The sequence below is a fragment of the Sphaeramia orbicularis genome, chromosome 13, assembly GCF_902148855.1.
Source record: "Sphaeramia orbicularis chromosome 13, fSphaOr1.1, whole genome shotgun sequence".
Taxonomy (NCBI): Eukaryota; Metazoa; Chordata; class Actinopteri; order Kurtiformes; family Apogonidae; genus Sphaeramia; species Sphaeramia orbicularis.
Genome location: NC_043969.1, coordinates 3,543,817 through 3,560,868, shown reverse-complemented (window position 1 = coordinate 3,560,868; position 17,052 = coordinate 3,543,817). Strand labels below are relative to the sequence as shown.

Sequence of the window (17,052 nt, the reverse complement as noted above, 5' to 3'; positions counted from 1 at the left end):
ATGTTTTGCAAACTAAATGCGATGCGGAAACACTTGCTGGAGTGGATAAGCGTGTTTATTTTAGTGTGTGCTGTTAGAACTTTGTTCTGTGAAACTGCCCCTTTAATACAGAGAATACAGTGTTTACATTGCTCTAACAGCCAAAAACCACAGGGCAACCCGTTGCACTGGAGAACAGTTGTGGTGTATTTGTGCCTAAAAGACTGAAAATCATCTTTTTTCAGTGTAACTAACGGCATATATTTGTATGCTGGATGAACACAGTTTATTTTATTGTCATATAACTGAAGCCCAAAAAATGTAATTTCTATGTATGAAAAATCAAATCATTCGAGCTAGATTTTTTTTTAAACATGTCAGTAGTTGTAAATTAGGCTTTATTGTGATTGCCTTCTTAAATTTGGTATTTTTTATACTTCCACATTGTAATTTAAAAAAAAAAGAAATCGTAGTGCAAATTTAAAATGTTCACCCTTAATCATTTCACACTGTACTGTTTTATCTTTAGTATAATATGCAACTATATAAATGTATTTAAGCTAAACAAGTGAACTACTGTAACATTCTTTTGTGTCTGTAATACATCCTGGGATGCAACAAGGACACAACATGCTCTTGCAGCCATGTTTGGTGCTATCTGAAGTTTCATGATTTCTTTGAATTATGTATAAAATGTATGCATCTTGTCTGCACATAACAAGCATACTAAGCAACTGGAAAACAACCAAAGAGAATGAACTATAACTGGAAGTATGTTGCTGTTGTATTGAACATGTACTGACAATCTGTCTGTTAGGTTCTGGGAGGGGGACTGGGGGGTGGCTGGAGAGGTGTCAGTGCCGCTTGTATGTTATTTCATCCATTCTCTGTAGAAGCATTTATTTTGGAAAACAAAGCTGTACTGTACAGCTTTTTGAAGTGTCTGATATTTCAATAAATACTGATCTTATTCATTAAAATAGTTTGTGTTTTTAACTGACATGTTCACAAGCCATCCTAACTTGCTTTGTTGTGTTTACTGTGTGATTTCTCCGCTGAATGATTCACAACTATGTACAAATACTGGATGACGTCTCTGTGACATCGGAACAGCTACTTAAGTGAATTAGCAGTTCTGAATTTTGAGATAAATTCGGCATTCCTATACCTCCAAGGGAATGTGCACAAGTTTTTGATGCTATCCTGTCTGGTGTGATAATGCTTCTCAAAAATTCTGCAGCACATGAACCACCTCTGTTGAAATTTAACCTTGCTGACTCTGAAGTTGGACAAATTTGTTTTTCTGGCCAAAACAGAGTAAACAACCGCAATATACCTGGTTTATTCCAAAAGAATGTTATCTGTGTTCCAAATGTGATGTCTTACTGGAATAATCTCTTTCCAAACCTAAAATGGAAGAAAATCTGGTGTTTACCCTCTAAATATTTAATAATAAACAAGATAAAAGAAGTTTCTTTCAAATTAATTCATCGTTTCTATCCTTGCAAACTGTTCCTGTAAAGATATAAAAAGGACATCAGTGTGGATTGCTCCTTTTGTGATCAGTCAGAAGAAAATGTATATCATCTGTTTTGGTCCTGTCCTTTCTCAAATATTTTCTGGTGAGATGTCTGTTTTTTTAATCAAAATATTGTTTCTGATTTTTCTTCTACTTATTCAAAAAGGTTGTTTGGTTATCTCATATCCTGCTAACAAATCAGATCAATATTACATAATCAATCTAATTCTGCTTTTGGCAAAATACCACATTCACAAATCCGGATTCTCAAATTTTCCTTTTTATTTATTTATTTATTTATTTAAATTGAGCTTCCCCAGTATATTTTAAATATTCAGTACTGTAAAAATAGAAAAGCTATCAAAACCACTGATTTATGTAGCATTTTTTAACTTTGTGTAATTTGATATATAATTTGATAGATTGTTTTTGTTTGCATGTTTTGTCCCCTGGCTATGTTCTGTTCTGTTCATGTCATGTTATTATATTAATATTGTATTGTGCTTTTCATGTCCTTATTGTACTTTGTATAACACTAAATAAATAAATATGTTGGGGGAAAAAAGGGAATTAGCAGTTAGCTAACAGAGCATATACAACTACTACTAACTTGTATTACTGACTTCCTTTTGGAGCACAGCGAACATTCAACCTAAAACAGATTTCGACACATTTCTGACACACATTGGCTTCACTTTTCTGCCTCGGAGGATGCCAGTGCAACATGCCTGGTGAATACGGTTTATATTCCTACTTCAAAAGAAATTTTTAAGTATGATCAGCTTTTCTAAGAGACTTGATTCATCTGCTCCTCTTTTAAAAAAATTCGAACTTCTCTCAGCTTTTGACGTGAACGTTTACCAGACCTGTGTCTTCATGTACAAATATGTTCACTCAACTCATATTCTTCCCAGAGTTTTTCAGAATTTCTTTTTGTTGTCTTCTGTTATTCACAATTATTCTACACGATATTCAAGCAAATTTTATCTTCCTTTTTGCCAAACTTCTGTCAGTCAGTATTCTCTGAAATATGGTGGACCAAATCTGTGGAATAATCTACGAGCTGAACTTCAATCATCTATTTTATCATTGTTTAAAAAGCATCTGAAAAGGATTTGAATTCATGAAAAAATGTAAGGCTATATATCATTTGATTTGTATTTGATGATTTGTAATGTGATTTACATTTGTATTGTTTTTACTTTAGTTTATTAATTCAGTTATATTGTATTTTTAATTCTTTTTTCTTTTGTATTGTTCATTTCTGGGGAGGTATTCATATAAGCTGTTTTTTGGCTTCTAACCTCTCCTGCACAATAATGTTACTTGTTTGAATGTTTTTTTTTGTTTTGTTTTGTTTTTTTCTTTCTTGCTGTTTTGTGATTTGCAAATAAATAAATTAAATAAATAAATACATTCCAGTCCAGAAGGTGGCGGTATGGCACATGTAAGCTAGTCTGGGAACTGCACTGACACAAGAGAAGAAGAGCAGTTGGCTAACAGAAGTACACTGGGTTATGTGGATGACTTTAAGGAGGACCGGAGTATGGACATGCTTCTGACAGTCTTCACCTAAATTCACAGAAACAGTAGGTTTAACTTTAACGTGTGTTCGGCTGCTGTCAAAGCTCAGCAGTCGTAGTTGGTGCTAGCTCGTTGAGTTTTCAAGCTAAAGAACGTTAGCTTACAGTAAGGATAAAAGGTACAGTTACATGAAGCACATTAATGATTTTATCCTCTATATTGTTTCATTCTCTTCCACTTGAGAAATTTCATTTTCATTCCTATTGTAATGAAATGACATAATGCTGCTAAAAATGTGTAAATAGTCGTTGTGATGTAATGTTTCCTGTCAGTGCATTACCATTATACATGATACTTAAGACTTGATTCATTTTATGGCTGCATTCTTCTATATGTTGCATTTTTCTTGTTAATGTGAACTACTTTATAAACTGCTGGTAGTTTAATCTACAACATATTCTTTTAACCCTTTCATGCATGACGTCCATATTTGTGGACACATAGCTGAGGCTCTCTTTCCATAGGGTTGTAAAGGCAATATTCTCCAAACCACATGGGAGCAGTCGCTGTACACCCGACGAAATACAATGAATAAAAAGTATCATCTTAGTTTTAGAATTTGGACTGCTCTGTGATCTCATAAATTTAACCTCCTCAGACCCAGCTACGGTTTTTCTGTCCATGTTTGTGGACAAGAATTTTAGAGTTTTATTTGAAAAAACAAAAACAAAACTGTCCACCAAAAAGGACATTCCATAGAAAGAAAAAAAGATGCATTTGAAAAAACTGTTGCATCATGGTGTTTCCAATGTAGGCAATTATTTAATTTTTAAAAAGCCAAAACTTGCACTTTCCTGGGTCTCAGGATCTTCTTAATAAAACCATATTAAAAAAAATAAAATAAATTCAAAATGCATTTCAACTGTAGCCCGATTTTGAGTAATAAAATCAATCTAAAAAAGAAATCTAGATACTTTTTTTCATAATTCATGCATGAAATGGTTAAAATCATCATGGCCAGAATACAAAACCTCCTATCTGAAAAAATCACTTTTTTTAGGAAACAAAACAAAACAAAAAACTGTTTAGTTTTATTTTAGTATGGCCTGTGTTGTTGTTGTCAGGTGACCTTCATGTCATAAGAAAGGGTGGGATTATCTTGCAGATAGACTGAAACTGTGGAGTCATCCTTGTTCTCACCATTTAATGTGAAAACTCAAAATCTAAAAATTTGCAGATAGGAGGTTTTGTTTTTTGGCCATCAAAATGTATATAGATTTTTTGTCCATCACAAACATTCAAAGTCATTACATTTTGAGATACATAGTTTTCACTGAACAGGAAGTGGATTAAAAATTGTAATTATAAAAGTAATAACTAAAGCTGTTAGACACATGTTGTAGAGTGTGAAAAATGGAATATTTCTTCTTGAGCTATAACTTGAATTCTTCTTGTTAGCTGACCATTGAAGAGGAAGGAATGCCACCTTTAGTTGGAGCTGAGTTGGTCCAGACACCTGTGCAGCTCTATCGCTATCTTCTCAGATGCTGCAGACTGTTACCAACGACAGCAATGCAGCAGCACTATCGACACACTATAAGACAGGTGAGGAGAACCTAAGGACAGACTGATGATTACAGAAGGTATCTTGAACTTTGTGTTGAACATTAGATGAGAATGTAATATCTTTAAACTTTAAAGCTAGGCATTAGAATGCTAATAATATTTTGGCAATTGTTTCAGCTATGATAAAATCTGCTGTACTTTATTAGAATGTTTATAAAGTTTCAACATCCCATGCTCAATAATACATTTGCAGTTCAGAGCAAGTTCCATTGTTCAGTTTTGAATAATAAAAACAATCATCAACATAACAGACATAACTTAACATAACTCAGTGGACTGTCCAGTTAAAATGCTACCAGACTCTGACACTGGTTTCTTTCCTACACTGAACAAAAATATAAACACATGAAGTAATTTTTGTTTCAAATTATTTTTTATCAATCAGGAAGTATTTTTCTATCAAACAATTATTATTTTAGTCTTGCCTTAATATTCAAACAACAGAAACATGACTAACAATTTGTACACAATTATTAAAGTTATCACAGCCTGAACACTAGGGGTCAGCGGACAGAGTTCACAGCATTCAGTACCGAGCGTCCACCATTGGCATCTCGTAAAGCAGTTCATCTCCAGTGCATAGAGTTCATGAGATTATCGATAGTGGCCTATGGAATGTTGTCCCATTGGAGCTGGCATATGTTTTCTGAAACCGGAACGTGTTGTCTGACGCGCTGATCCAGAACATTCCAAAGATGTTCATGACCATGTGACTTTTGGCATCTGTGGCATTGTGACTTGTGACAAAAGTGCACATTTTGGGGCAGTGGTCAATGAGAGTTGGGTCACCAGAATTGAGCAAAACAAGTCATTCACCTATAAACACTATTTGTGGGCATATTTCATTATACCTGTTTCATCATGAGATGAGAGAAGTCGGCAAGTCCTATTTCTCAACTTACAGGACAGGTGCATAACACTGTCTAAAAAGTCCACATCTGAGCCCTTATGCCCTCCCAGGTAACCATGTGTCAGTGTCCAGACTGGGGCTGAGGAGTAGCATCTACTCAGATCACTGACCAGGGCTTTGATGGTTGGTCTAGATCTATGGATATTGTCACCTTCAGTCTTTGTCACATCTGGACATTGACATTGAATGGTTAAAACTCCTCAGTGTCAGATATGACCTTGTCATTGCTTTCATTTTTCTGTTGAGCACAAATGTTTGAAAGCAGAAGCATTGTGGAGTCATGTGGAAACATGTGGAGCATGAACTTCTTTCAAACAACCCACCACCAGTGTTTAAAGTAGTCCATCAGTCACCAAATACAACCTTCCTGGGAAACTAATGACATGAATGAGTAATAAATAGAAAAGCTGAATTAACTGCAGGAAGAGTCAGTCTAAGAAGAGAATATTGTTGCAGGACTTTGTATCTGCCAGTAGATGGTTGAATAAGCCAGTTTGTCCCCTGACCTTTGACTCCTGTTTGATTACTTAAAATTTTTTGTCCATCAACAACGAAGTCTCATTGTGTAAGTATTTGTCAAGATAATACTAACACACACATGTGTATGACCTATTTAACAACTAAATAATTCATATATTATTAGTACCCTGCCCCCCAAAGGGGAGGCAAGGGGTATTGTTTTTGGTTTGGTTTGTTTCTTTGATTGTTTCTTTGTTTGTTAACACTCTAGCAGCAAAACTATTGGTTGAATTCATACCAAATTGGGTTTATAGATTGCCAGTGACCCAGAATAGATCTGATTACATTTTGGGAAAAGTAGGTCAGAGTTCAAATTTTTATGAATTTTTAAAATATTTTTCCCCATTTACTTATAATGGGTGAAATTTCACATCTGTAGCAGCAAAACTGTTGGTTGAATTCATACCAAACTGGGTTTATAGATTGCCAGTGACCCAAAATAGATCTGATTACATTTTGGAAAAAGTAGGTCACAGTTAAAATTTTTTAATGAATTTTTAAAATCTTTTTTTTTTTCCTTTTTACTTATAATGGGCAAAATTTCAAATGTCTATAAAAATATCAATTTTGTTTCAATTTACGTCAAACTTGGCACATATATAGAGGCAATTGATATGCTGACATCCCCACATGCATAGACATGATGACATCAGCTGGATCAATACCAAAATAAGCTACAATACGTTTGAGGGGCAGGGTTTGTTGTGCCTGGCACCACTTATTATTATTATTATTATTATTATTATTATTATTATTATTATTATTATTATTATTATTATTATTATTATTATTATCCATCCAGCCATCCATTAACCGCCGCTTGATCCGGAGCCAGGTTGCAGGGCCAACAGTCTAAGCAGGGATGCCCAGACTTCCCTCTCCACAGACACCTCCTCCAGCTCTTCCGAGGGGACCCGAGGCGTTCCCAGGCCAGCCGAGAGACATAGTCTCTCCTGCGTGTCCTGGGTCTTCCCCGAGGCCTCCTTGCGGTGGGACATGCCCGGAACACCTCCCCAGGGAGGTGTCCAGGAGGATCTGAAACAGATGCCCGAGCCGCCTCAGCTGGCCCCTCTGGATGTGGAGGAGCAGCGGCTCTACTCCGAGCTCCTCCCTGGTGGCTGAGCTCCTCCCCGTATCCCTGAGGGTGCGTCCAGCCACCCTACGGAGGAAACTCATTTTGACCGCTTGTGTCCGGGATCTTGTCCTTTCGGTCATGACCCAAAGCTCATGACCATAGGCGAGGGTAGGAATGTAGATTGACCGGTAAATCGAGAGCTTCACCTCTCGGCTCAGCTCCTTCTTCACCACAACAGACCGATACGACTGCATCACTGCAGACACTGCACCAATCCGTCTGTCAATCTGACGCTCCATCCTTCCCTCACTTGTGAACAAGACCCCAAGATACTTAAACTCCTTCACTTGGGGCAAAGACTCTCCGCCGACCCGGAGAGGGAAGACCACCTTTTCCCAGTCGAGAACCATGGCCTCGGATTTGGAGGTGCTGATCCTCATCCCATTCGCTTCACACTCGGCTGCAAACCATCCCAGGACACGCTTATTAAATTATTATTATTATTATTATTATTATTATTATTATTATTATTATATTATTATTATTATCATCATCATTATTATCATTATTATTATTATTATTATTATTATTATTATTATTATTATTATTATTATTATTATTATTATCATTATTATTATTATTATGAAGAAAGCTTTGGGCTTTCCAACATGGTGAAGTATTCTCTCTGTCTTTAGTCCTGGATGTGCATCTTATTTCTGAGTATTTAAAAGGTAAAAACACAACACTGACATAATGCTTCATTTACTGGCTCCAGGGATACAACAGTCACTCAGATGAAGATGACCCTGAGAGGATACAGATGATAATTCAAAGAGCGATTGCCGATGCCGACTGGATCCTTAACAAAGTAAGGCTCACAGTATTACCGCAATCATTTGAAAAACAAATAAATGCACACTGCACTTCTTAATGATGTCTCTTCAATTCCAGTATATCCAGAAGAAGTGATGGGGGAAGTCTACAGGTGGGGGATTTCTCAGACCCATACCTGACATAAGATGTGTTTGTAGAGGCACTGATTCCAGACGTATTACTGCTGGTTTTATGTACAGGTTAAGTGATGTAAATACTGAAGAAAGGACAGCAGTTTGTAGCTATTTAAAACACTCTTCTGTCTAATGTTAAAACCTGCATATACTTGGTTAGAGTGAAATTGTATGTTGTCAGATATGCTCTCTATTCTTTTTTATTAAATGGATTCTCTGTAAATGCCACTTTGTTGTTTAATTCACTGTATGTGTAGTAAAAGATTGTGGAGCACTTATTTATTCAGTCAGTCACTGTTGTGTCTGGTTCAGGATTCCTTTATTGTAATTGTATACACAGAGCATACACAGTGAAAAAACACAATATAAAATGCTATATATTTCAGTAATATTAAAAGGGCTAGAATAAACAGTAAAAACAGAAAAAGAACACACCCATCCGCCCCTCTTCCATTCAGTCAAGTCACACATTCTTCCCTAGGTAGGTGCAGAGGACAGTGAAAGGTAAGTACAGTAGTTGTTGCATATTGTTGATTTTTGGATTATTGCACATTGTTGATTCTTACATGTGGTTACCTATTGCAGAGTTCAGTGTGATGACTGTTCTGGGGTAGAAGCTATTTGCCAGTCTTGTTGTTTGTGCTCTGATGGTCCTGTGTCCTCTCCCTGATGGGAGAAGATCAAACATTTTGTGTGCCGGGTGGTAACTGTCTTTGACACTGCTTGATACTTTCTGGAAGCATCAAGTGGTGTAAATGTACTCCACGGTGGGGAACTATGACATGTATGATGTAAATTTAATTTCTAAGTTCAATGTACAACATAGGAGCTAAGGAGAAGAAACATACAGCTCTGGAAAAAATCGAGGCCACTGCAGTTTCCTCTGAAATCAGCGTGTCCGCATGTATGGTAGCCATTCCATTCCTTATTCTACAGACCTAATTCTACTGAATAAACACCTGATCCATGTCTTATTTAAGGAGGAGAAGCTTAAACAACACTACTGTGATCATCACTATCTTCATGCAATAGGCAAAAACAGTGCTATTAGTACCGCAAATGTTCCCAAACTCTGAGGACTGGTTGAGAGTCTGGTTTCGACCAGCTCTACATATAAACTATCATGAGATAACTTTTGTTATTATTTGGCACTATATAAATACAATTTGATTTGATTTGGTTTGGTTTTTCTATCAGGACAATGCTCCTTGCCTCAGCTAGGTCCATAAAGGTGTGGATGACGGACCACCAGATGAAGATCCTGTCATGGCCAGCCCAATCTCCAAACCTGAACCCACTTTGAAAACGTTTGAAGGAAGATGGATGGTCACAAGCCATCGAACATTGCTGAGCTTCTTGAATTTCTCGACCAGGAGCTGCATGAAGTCCTCCAACAGCAATGGTGGAGAGCCAAGACACGTGAAAGCTGCTCTTGGTTTTTTCCACCAAATATTGAGTTCTGAACTTTTCCCAAGTTAAAACATTAGTATTGTGTTGTTTAGAAATGAATATGAACTTGTTTTCTTTGCAGTATTTGAGGTCTGAAAACACTGTGCTCTAAATAACAATATTTTTATTTGGAATTTGGGAGAAATGTTTTCAGTAGTTTAGAGAATAAAACACAAATGTTCATTTTACTCAAACACATACCTATAAATGGTAAAATCAGAGAAAGTGATCATTTTGCCGTGGTCTCTTTTTGTTTCCAGAGCTGTATATTCTATACTATTGAGCTATGCCAGTTTACAAAAAAAAAATTCAATACGATTGGGGAAATTTTCTAATACTCTGGATGTAATATTTCTGATTTCTACAGGTAAGCATAAGGAAAGGCTTTTCTTTGCTAAAAGCAGAGGACAGCAATGGCTATAAGAAACATTTACAGGAAATATACTTTACACCTTACTTTTACATGATCAAAATCTGTATTTATATTGAGTTCTGCCTGATGTTATGATCAGGCTTCAAACCATCTACATAATCTGTATTTAAACAGATGGTGTATTTCTGTGTCAGCTCACCGTGTCCACATTGTAGATAACATTCTCAGGTGTATTAAACACTGAAGTTCTTTGTGGTCAGGGTTTCAAAATTCTAGGTCTACACTGGTTTCGGTATCATTTGTCAAACTATCAGTGGAAAATATTTTCTTTTTCATATTACACAATCATTGGAGACTTACAGTAGGTCTGCATAACTAGTAGAAGCAGACTGGTGCTCATCTGGATCAAATGGAGATGACCTTTGATTTAAGTTGCAGATGTGGCTAAACTAAACCAGGCAGTCTGCAGTTACTTCCTCTTCATTAGTCTCATGCAGTCTAAAGGTATGTCAGCAATGTTTACATAATTTTAGAAGATTTTTCAGGTGGTTTATTAAAATTCTGCTTCTCTGTACTTGTTAAATACATAAGATGTATTTTAGTACATTTAGTTTTGGGTCTAGAACTTTCTCATCATTTCATTAACAAATACTGTATTATAAAAGATTAATATACTACAGATTATATTGAAATCAAACAAACAATATAAAAACTTTCCTGTATTTGAGATAAAAATGACACAGGTGCATATTTGCAATGTACAGTTTTAATTCAAGTAATAATCCTGTAAATTATTCCAACAACAGACAATATCACACAAATCTGGTGAAACACTTGAGAATGTATTCCTTATGAGATGTGCCCACACACTGGTTGTACCAGAACAATGCCATAAAATTAATAAACATAACACAGATGGTCATATCAAGTTTTTTCCTCCTATTTAAAAAACCAAAAGGTATTTACACATGCATGCACATGCAGTATTTTAATTGATACAAAATGTAATAAAACTAGATATACAGAGTACTTCAGTATAAATAGTATAAATAACATTCCTTTGTATAAATAGCTCCATCTTCAGGATATTTTTATGTGAACATAATGTTAAATATATTCAAGCTCATGAATCCTCACCTTCTGATCAGACAACTACAGCAGACAACAGGCTGTAGCTTCACAAACATTAGGAATTAGGTGATCTCATCAAAGATGGAAAGATGTTGGGGGGTGAAACCGGAGCTTTGGGATTGCTTCAGAAAAGGAATTGCAGCTGAGACATTCTCTGAACAGGCAGAGAAAACAGGACAGGCACTCTGGAAACTTTGTTGCAAGAGTCGCACATTTCACGCCATTTTTCAGTCACGTCATTTATTTCTGCAGAATAAACTGGTCGATGAACTCATTCTGCTCAGACTCCACTTTGGACAAGGCCTCATACTCAATACGATATCTGAAACAAGATCACACACAACATCAGGTTCTCTGTTCGTAAATTCAACCATATAACAAGGAAATATTAACAAGTGTCAAAGATCAAACTAACTGTAAAAGCTAGTGGGGAGTGATTTTTTTTTTTTTTTTTTTTTTTTTTAAATCTTCTGAACTATTGTTTTCCTCAAAACATAAGATTTTTAGTATATAAGCCTATGTCTAGCTCTACTACATACAAACTACAAGAAAACCGCTATTTTGCACTGACAAGGGAAGGTAACCTGCTAAAATGAGTGCAGACAGTATTTACGACCCCGAGAGTCCATTAGCCGATAGACAGCAACAGGTGGTGTGTAAATAAGCAAGCTGTTCTAATGAGAACATCAGGTAAAGCAACGTGAACATCATTATCAATGTCAAAGCTCATTGGCATACAGTGTTTCACTGTGTGAGGAATTTAAAGTGATACTAAATACTAAAACATGTTTTTGAGCTGTAAACTAACTCATCAATGATCATCAGTTCCAATTTTATAAACTTCCAGAACCCTCTCACCTTGATGCTGACAGAATCGTCATCATGAAATTTACTGGCTAAAAACTGAGATAACATCCTCTAATCAGAGGTATGCAGAGAGTGTCAGGCAATCAGAGAGAGTGCCAAACTGACTGTTTTCCGAGGGATCTGAAGCTGATATATCACACAGTAAGGAGCCCCACCCATAGAAGTACTGATTTAGACTCAAGAACCACTGCCTGGATACGTTGATTTGTTACTTGGAATCCAAAAACTACACATAAAAATAATATAGGTGTCATGTGACCCCGAACACATCTTTTATCTCATATTTGGTGATGGCAAACAGTGCTAGGGACTTGTTTTTCTGACTTCTGTAACTCTAATGCAGTGTTTTTCAACCGTGGGGTTGGGACCCCGCGTGGGGTCATCTGGAATTTATATGGGGTCGCCTGAAATTTCTAATAATTGATAAAAAAATTTAAATAAGTTACTAATAAATAATATTTTTTAATGATTCCATATATATTTCATTATAATTAAAACACGACACATTTTTCCTAATAAAAAACAAGTTCAAATAAAATGCAGGATATAACATCTGAGGGGGCATATCTTGATTGATCATGTAACTGTATACGTTACTACGCTTCAACCTGACCGAACAGAGAATGGAAAGATTTCTTCACCCGTCTGGCCCCACTAAGACATCTCCAAGACAAAAATGTCTTCGTTTTGAATGTCTGGGGTCGCCAGAAATTTGTGATGTTAAAATGGGGTCATGAGTGAAAAAAGGTTGGGAACCACTGCTCTAATTTCTTTATAATTAAAATTCCTATTTTGCATGTCTTCTTGTACAAGGTACAGTGGGCTTCAAATTTGTTATTTTCAACAGGGTTTAACCATGCACATATCATTGAAATTGCCCTTACATTAAAAGCATTACTTTTAATTGTAAATTGATTTTATCTAATAAAATAATGAAATTTACAATTAAAAATAAAACTTTTAGTTATTACTTCTGCTTTTTGCAATGAGGAGACACCGCTTGATCCACACATCAATCCAAACACAGCCAACACCATTAATACTGACTGCATCTTTGCGTTTGTGGTTACTGTTTCTATGCTGGTTTTGTTGCAATGTTATCAATATATTTTTAAAATGACACATAAAGTTAATGCTATGTGATGAAAAAGTAATATTATGTTTTAAGTTTACTTTTATTGTACATGTAGAAAAATTCAACCTTTGCATTTAACCCTTCATAGTAGGCAGACAAGGAGCTGCACCCAGGTGCAAACTAGATCTACAACTAGTATCTTGGTCTAGGGCACTGACATAGCATACAAAAGAGGCAACAGTGCTAACCACTGAGCCACAAGCCTGGATTAACCATATGGGCAACTGGGCAATTGCCCAGGGGCCCGCGACCTCTGAAGGGCCCTGGGTAGCTCGGGCATAACGAAAATATCTGGTTATCTTTTGCTTATAAATGAAACTGTCTGCTGCCCGGAGTCATTGCACTGCACAGAAACCCTGCTCCTGCTGTCTGTGACCGTGAGCTGAGACCCTCTCCTCATTGGTCAGTCCAAAAAGCGAATCAGCGGTAACGCAAATCAACGTGTGTGCACTGAGCAGGATGTGAGGCGACGTACACGACGTACGTGAATCAAAACATTGCAAACATGGAGAAGCAGCTAAGTGGAAGCGCCAAACAAAAATTAGAAAAGGAGAGGGACATTTAAAAAAGCTGAAAATTGGCCTTGACAAGAGGCTATAGTGGTGCACTTGTAGTTCTATGAGCCTTTACACATTTGTACATCAAAATGCATTTGATGATAGTTAGATATTGAAGTATGGGGTATATTTACATATATTCCTGGAACTTATTCTGTATTTTGCCAGATTATAGGGATCCTGGGGTTGTGATGATGGGGCCCTTGAATATTGTTGCCCAGGATACAATGAAGTGTTAATCTGGCCCTGCTGAGCCACCATACTGCCTATTAACTTCATAATCCCATGTGGTCATTGGATTCACAATATTTTTTCACCTAAAATTCACAATAGTGTTTTTAGTGTCTTAAGGATTAGATTTTGGAATAAGACCACAGTACTTACCTTTCAAGTTGCATCTTTTTCTCTGCAATCAGAGCCTGAAGCTGCTGCTGTTGGGCCTCCCTTTGCTTTGCCACCGACTTCAGCAGGTTTCTCGCCCCAATGGCCTAAAAAAAAAACATACAGTGAATCAAGAACATACTTTACATCCTTTCAAATAGGAGTACAACACATGGAGTTGATAAACTTCAAATGTCAGTTTACCTTCATCTTTTCTGTCTCTGCTTCTTTTGCCAATTCATCCACCAGCTCAATGAGACCTCCGACTATCCTCTGAAACTGGCCAATTTCTGTAAGAGGTAAAACAGATTTGTACATCCAGTAGAACTTGTTGATGGTGGACAGAAGAAATTATAATCATCAAAAAAGCAAATAACTTACTGTCCACAAATTCTTTACACTCTTCTTTAAGCTCTGATGTTTTCTGGCTGACATCAGGCTCCAGTACCCGAAGCTTGTTGAGTTCATCAAAATAAAAGCCTGCCTCAGCTAACGGGTCTTTAGCCATGGCAACAAGGCCTAGTGTGACAACACAGACAAGCAAACACAATTAAATTACTGTTTTGTGCGGAGAACCATCTAACAGGACATACTCCACAGATACAGTAGGAAATGTCCGATAACGACACACTACACTTGATAACTTATCTAATGCTGACATGTAATTTCACACAATGAGTACACCTAGTACAGAGACCACTACAAATGACCAGACCTGAATCTCAATGAAAAATTTAACATGGGCCCAAGAGGAAGATGGAAGAACACAAGTCAACAAACAAATTCAAGTTGCTACACATTTTCCACCAGGAGTGACTTGATGCAGACAACAATGGGAAACACTGATGGAGAGCATGAGAGGACAGATGTCAACTAGTTTTATGGTCAATTTGGTTGCAGCACAACCATATAAGCAGCAGAGACAACACAAAACAATGTGACACAATGACTACACAAACCAGGATGATTTCAATACGTATTGACTTCAAAACTCGAGATAAAACATTAGTGATGTTTAAAAACGAATATGCACTTGTTTCCTTTGCATTACTTGAGTTGCTATTTTGCAAATGACTTCTTCAAGTGACAATATTTGGATAATATTTGGAATTTTAAGGGAATGTCATCAGTAATTTCTGAAAAGGCAAAAAAAAATAAATAAAAAAATAAAAATAAAAAAATAAATACGTAAGCATCTCTCAATAGCAAAAACAGTGACCTTTAACATTTAAATATTTTCCAGACTTGTGTGTGTATTTGGTCAGAAGTTGACAAAAGTAATAAGATTAGACCTGTTTGTGAAAATCACCATTAGTGAACTTGAAAGTAACATTAACAGTTAGAGCCACAGCCTTACAAAGAATATTAAACCTATCATCATTAGACTTAGGTTAAAGTTTAGTTTTACAGCTGAATAACAAACCTTATATTAGTCTAGCTACTTCAGTGTCAGTTTCTCACTGTAGCGTACCATTATTTGTTCCATGACTTCATTGTTTACTTAATATGGTTAATTTCGTTAACCTCAAGTGGTGGGAACCATGAGATACACACCTACACAATATCAGAATGCTACTTCTAGTGTTTTTCTAATGTAAATCCCCTCCTTTGACTTCGTTAAATTATTTTAACATTAAGTACTTTGCTTAATTACTATAATTACCCGGGCTAGTTAGCTACTTTGGCTAGCTTGAGCGCAGAAGCTATCTGAAAACGTCTTAAAACCCGTATTCTACTCGAGATAATTAAGCCCGTTAGACGGCATTTGATCACTTGTTCGGCACCAAAGTCGATATATTTTACCTGTTAAACCGTTGACTACCACTGTCACCGCAGACTGGACCGTGGAACAGTGTGACTATGTGGCAGAAGTACACGACCACAACTGCTCCTCCTAAAGTTGCTACCAGGAAAACCAAAACAAAGACGCCTTGTCAAAATAAGATGCCTGCTTTTCAATAGTCAGTCTATGCCCGAAACCCCGTGCTCGCCTACATCCAGAACAGCATCAAAAGCCAACAATAATATGTCAAACAACAAAAAGAAAAAGAAAGAAAGAAAAGAAAGAAGAAATCAGTAAAACGCGATTTCTGATTCTCCATGTTAAAATATGAGCTTTTATATTGAAAACTAAACCGGAAACGTCTGCTTTGGTTTTACCGACCACAAACAAAACGCTATTGTGTTACTGAAAGTGCATATCGCCACCTACTGGACAATATTGTGTCCTTGCAAAGAAGATACAACCTGCTATGAAAATAATTTTCAGAAATTGCTTGACGTTAACTATCTGTAGTGGTATGGTTGCCTCAACAGCTTTAACTCACTTAATTTTGATCTAAACATCTCAAATCCTTACAGAAAATTGCCACTATTGTGTAATACAAACAATGCAAATAAAAACACCTGAAAATGTATCATCAGTGTGTGAGATAATGTCAGATTCAGAGCTGTTGCTTGACACTGTTGGGGTCCTAGGCAAGAAGGGATGATTGGGGTCCTAAATTCATTGGGAATCCCACCCTGAAGCCCAAACAAATAGGCATGTACCATGATGATTATATAAGCAACCGCTTTATTCATTTAAGTTTGGTGAATGGTGTGCAAATAAAGATATATAACAAAATATTATGAAGGAAATATAAAACTTGACAATGAAAAATACATTAAAGTCTTAGTTTTAGTTTAGTTTATTAGCTTATTGTATATATATACATATATATATATATATATATATATATATATATATATATATATATATATATATATATATATATATATATATATATATATATATATATATTTAACTTCATGATCAAAATAATTTGTATTTTGCAAATTCATCCATGGGCAGGAGTGGACTCATTGGTGGTCCATTTTTGGTCCGTGGGCCGTATGTTTGACACGCATGCTAAGGGTTTATTTGCACTATGAGCAGTAGGAGCCACACTGATACTGAAATAAAGATTCCTCATTGTTCCTTTGATTCATTGTGTGTGT

The 17,052-nt window shown here is 36.2% G+C and overlaps 2 protein-coding genes across 5 annotated transcripts; one reads left to right on the top strand and one right to left on the bottom strand.

Moving 5' to 3' along the window:
• Nucleotides 1-2,980: 2,980 nt before the first annotated feature.
• On the top strand, nt 2,981-8,387 carry lyrm9 (LYR motif containing 9). 4 transcript variants are annotated; one of them, XM_030152856.1, is made up of 4 exons: nt 2,981-3,087; nt 4,481-4,627; nt 7,928-8,020; nt 8,104-8,387. In XM_030152856.1, exons 2-4 carry the CDS (start codon nt 4,502-4,504, stop codon nt 8,119-8,121), a joined length of 237 nt encoding a protein of 78 aa, XP_030008716.1. In that variant the 5' UTR covers nt 2,981-3,087; nt 4,481-4,501; the 3' UTR covers nt 8,122-8,387. The 4 variants fall into 4 exon arrangements, with proteins under 4 accessions (XP_030008716.1, XP_030008719.1, XP_030008717.1 ...); XM_030152859.1 differs by having other exon boundaries at nt 2,992-3,087; nt 4,494-4,627; XM_030152857.1 differs by lacking the exon at nt 2,981-3,087 and adding an exon at nt 3,103-3,193.
• Nucleotides 8,388-10,727: 2,340 nt separating this feature from the next.
• Nucleotides 10,728-15,981, bottom strand: ift20 (intraflagellar transport 20 homolog (Chlamydomonas)). Its single transcript, XM_030152855.1, has 5 exons — nt 15,856-15,981; nt 14,434-14,571; nt 14,257-14,342; nt 14,056-14,159; nt 10,728-11,434 (listed from the first exon to the last, which is right to left on the bottom strand). The coding sequence occupies exons 2-5, from the start codon at nt 14,558-14,560 to the stop codon at nt 11,353-11,355; spliced, it is 399 nt and encodes a 132-aa protein (XP_030008715.1). The 5' UTR covers nt 14,561-14,571; nt 15,856-15,981; the 3' UTR covers nt 10,728-11,352.
• Between the last annotated feature and the right edge of the window lie 1,071 nt (nt 15,982-17,052).